The sequence below is a fragment of the Nanorana parkeri genome, unplaced genomic scaffold (assembly GCF_000935625.1).
Source record: "Nanorana parkeri isolate BGI_ZX_2015 unplaced genomic scaffold, ASM93562v1 scaffold3838, whole genome shotgun sequence".
NCBI classification, from domain to species: domain Eukaryota; kingdom Metazoa; phylum Chordata; class Amphibia; order Anura; family Dicroglossidae; genus Nanorana; species Nanorana parkeri.
The window spans coordinates 29,284-31,484 of record NW_017310106.1 but is presented as its reverse complement, the minus strand read 5'-3'; the positions used below and the strand labels follow the sequence as shown (position 1 = coordinate 31,484).

The 2,201-nt window shown below is 48.8% G+C and overlaps 1 protein-coding gene across 1 annotated transcript in view; it reads right to left on the bottom strand.

The window, feature by feature from the left end:
- Positions 1-30: 30 nt before the first annotated feature.
- LOC108803533 (F-box only protein 41-like) overlaps positions 31-2,201 on the bottom strand; it is a gene marked incomplete at its 3' end in the record, with an annotated part of 18,371 nt that continues 16,200 nt past the window's right edge. The window contains exons 6-7 of the mRNA XM_018575367.1: positions 1,692-1,807; positions 31-183 (exon numbers count right to left, since the gene is read on the bottom strand). Of these exons, the coding sequence (XP_018430869.1) occupies positions 31-183; positions 1,692-1,807 (269 nt within the window). The remainder of the gene's footprint in view (positions 184-1,691; positions 1,808-2,201) is intronic.

The window sequence follows — 2,201 nt, the reverse complement described above, 5'->3', positions numbered from 1 at the left end:
GTACCTGTATGTGACCCCCTGCTCCTGTACCTGTATGTGACAGCTTGCAGTGCCCGGCAGTAGCAGCTGGCCAGCCAGAGGGATCGGTCAGTCAGGATGTTGGGACAATGGGAGATCCGCAGGATCAGCAGGTTTCCTCCTGTGGCTTTTAGAAGAGCTTCCAGTCCAGCTTCCAGGCAGCCCCTAGAGATCAGAACACAGACACACCAACAGAGGATCATTATGACTGGTCATACTAGTCCGTATCTCCCCGGGGATAGGATGACCTTATCTGTTTAAAATATAACCCCAGCCTAAACCTATTTTTGATAGAGTAAGGAAAACATAGAGCTCCTCTCAGGTCCATGTTAAAGTCTGAGTTCCCTCTTACTTCCTGTCCCAGTGACAACACTGTCAACCCAGATAGAAAGTAAGGAGAAATCCCCATTGGGGACACAGTACCTCAATTAGTATTCTGCAGTTGTCTACAGCAGTAAACGAGGATGAATTATTATCTGGTATTCTTGCTTTCGTCTAAAGCCAGCCTGGGGGACTAAGTATCAGCCAACCAAACCTCCACTACGAGACCCCTAGTGGGTGGATCTAAGTGCTGGCATCTTCAGCGGGGGAGTGGCTGTCATGAGAGGGGTGGGGCTCGATTTTGGCTTTCCCCAAACTCAAAAGTCATACTTGCAGCAGGGTATCTTATGAACCACACTGGCCTTGTATGAAAAACAAATCAAATGGTTCAGGGAAGCTACAGGCTTTAGTGCCGCCCTAGGAAATCATTGGGCCCCATACAGCCTACCTGATAGACCCCACCACCCCTTCCCCTGTGTCTTCCACCCATGTCTCATCAGATCCTCAGAGGCGTGCATCAAGCATAAAGGCTTGTGGCTATCCCAACGCTTCTGTTCACACATACCAGCAATCCTTGCCCGGGGCCCAAACCCAGACCCAGAGATAAAACATGTGGCACTTCTCCAGCCTCCCGCAGATAATGAAGAGTGTGCCGCCTTCTGCAGTCCCACCCCCATAATGCCCCTGACGTTGTGCTGCGACTCTCCAATAGGATCGTTCACAGCACGTTCCTCCCTCTCTCCTCCACCGACAACTGATCGCGGAGGGGTGGCGGAGATATCCTGGGGGGGGGGGTGTTTTGGCAGGATTGTTCTCTTGCACTCTGCTGGAATGGCTCTGTACCGGGGGCCACCCACAGGCAGCCCCTGCTGTGTCTGGGCCACCTTGCTGACCCCGATGGGGCTCAGGCCCATTTCAGGAATAGTATCTGTGACCCCCCTATCAGTGGCCCTGACAGGCTTCAAGGGGAACTGCAGTGCCTCAGCGAAAAGCAAAGTCTTGCTGTTCCATATTTTTATCATTTTAATTACACCTGTAGCTTTAAACAATCCCACGATCTGCATATCAAACAAATGCAATCAGTACCCCTGCTGAACACTGCTGAGATAAAGCCATTTACATGTACAGACTGAGAATAAAAAAAAAGCTACTTTTATTGTATTATACCCCTTATTATTACAATCCTGTGAACACCAGCTGAAATTCCCAGTGAAGCCAGCAGTGCAGCTGAAGCGCAGTCATATTGCAGGCACTGAGTACCAGGATGGGGGGTGTTCTGACACAGTCGGCTTTCTTGCACAGGTCGGCATATCTGAGACACTATGGGGAAGCGGGGGAAAGGGGGGGCTCACCTTGTGCTTTTCATGTACTCCTCTTTGGTCTCTTTCTTCCCCCTCTGGCGAGGTTTGAGGTTCTGCAGTGTCAGGGAGTGAGTCTGTGTGCACCACTGAGAGAGGGTGAGCAGAAACTACGGGAAGAAGAGCAGGAAGACGTCAGAGGACATACAGACTGTGCTGCCTCCAGCAATGCAACTGCGGTGGTGTTTATTGTCTGTGTATTGTCACTGATTGTTGTGCTGCCACCTTGTGGTCAATGTGTTTACTGCACTCTACATAACCAATCATAGCATCTGAGGGGCGTGCTGAGGGGTGTTGTAGTGTTTTATAATGCTTCAGTGGACACTCCCTCAATATTATTATTACATATTATTATTACATTGTATTTATAATATAAATCATTCTAACTATATCAGAATTTCCGGTTTGCCATGTGTTACACTACAACAACCAAGGTGGTATTGAAATGAGTGAAATCGTGATTTGATAGAAACCAAACATTATAACACACACTATATCGCCAAA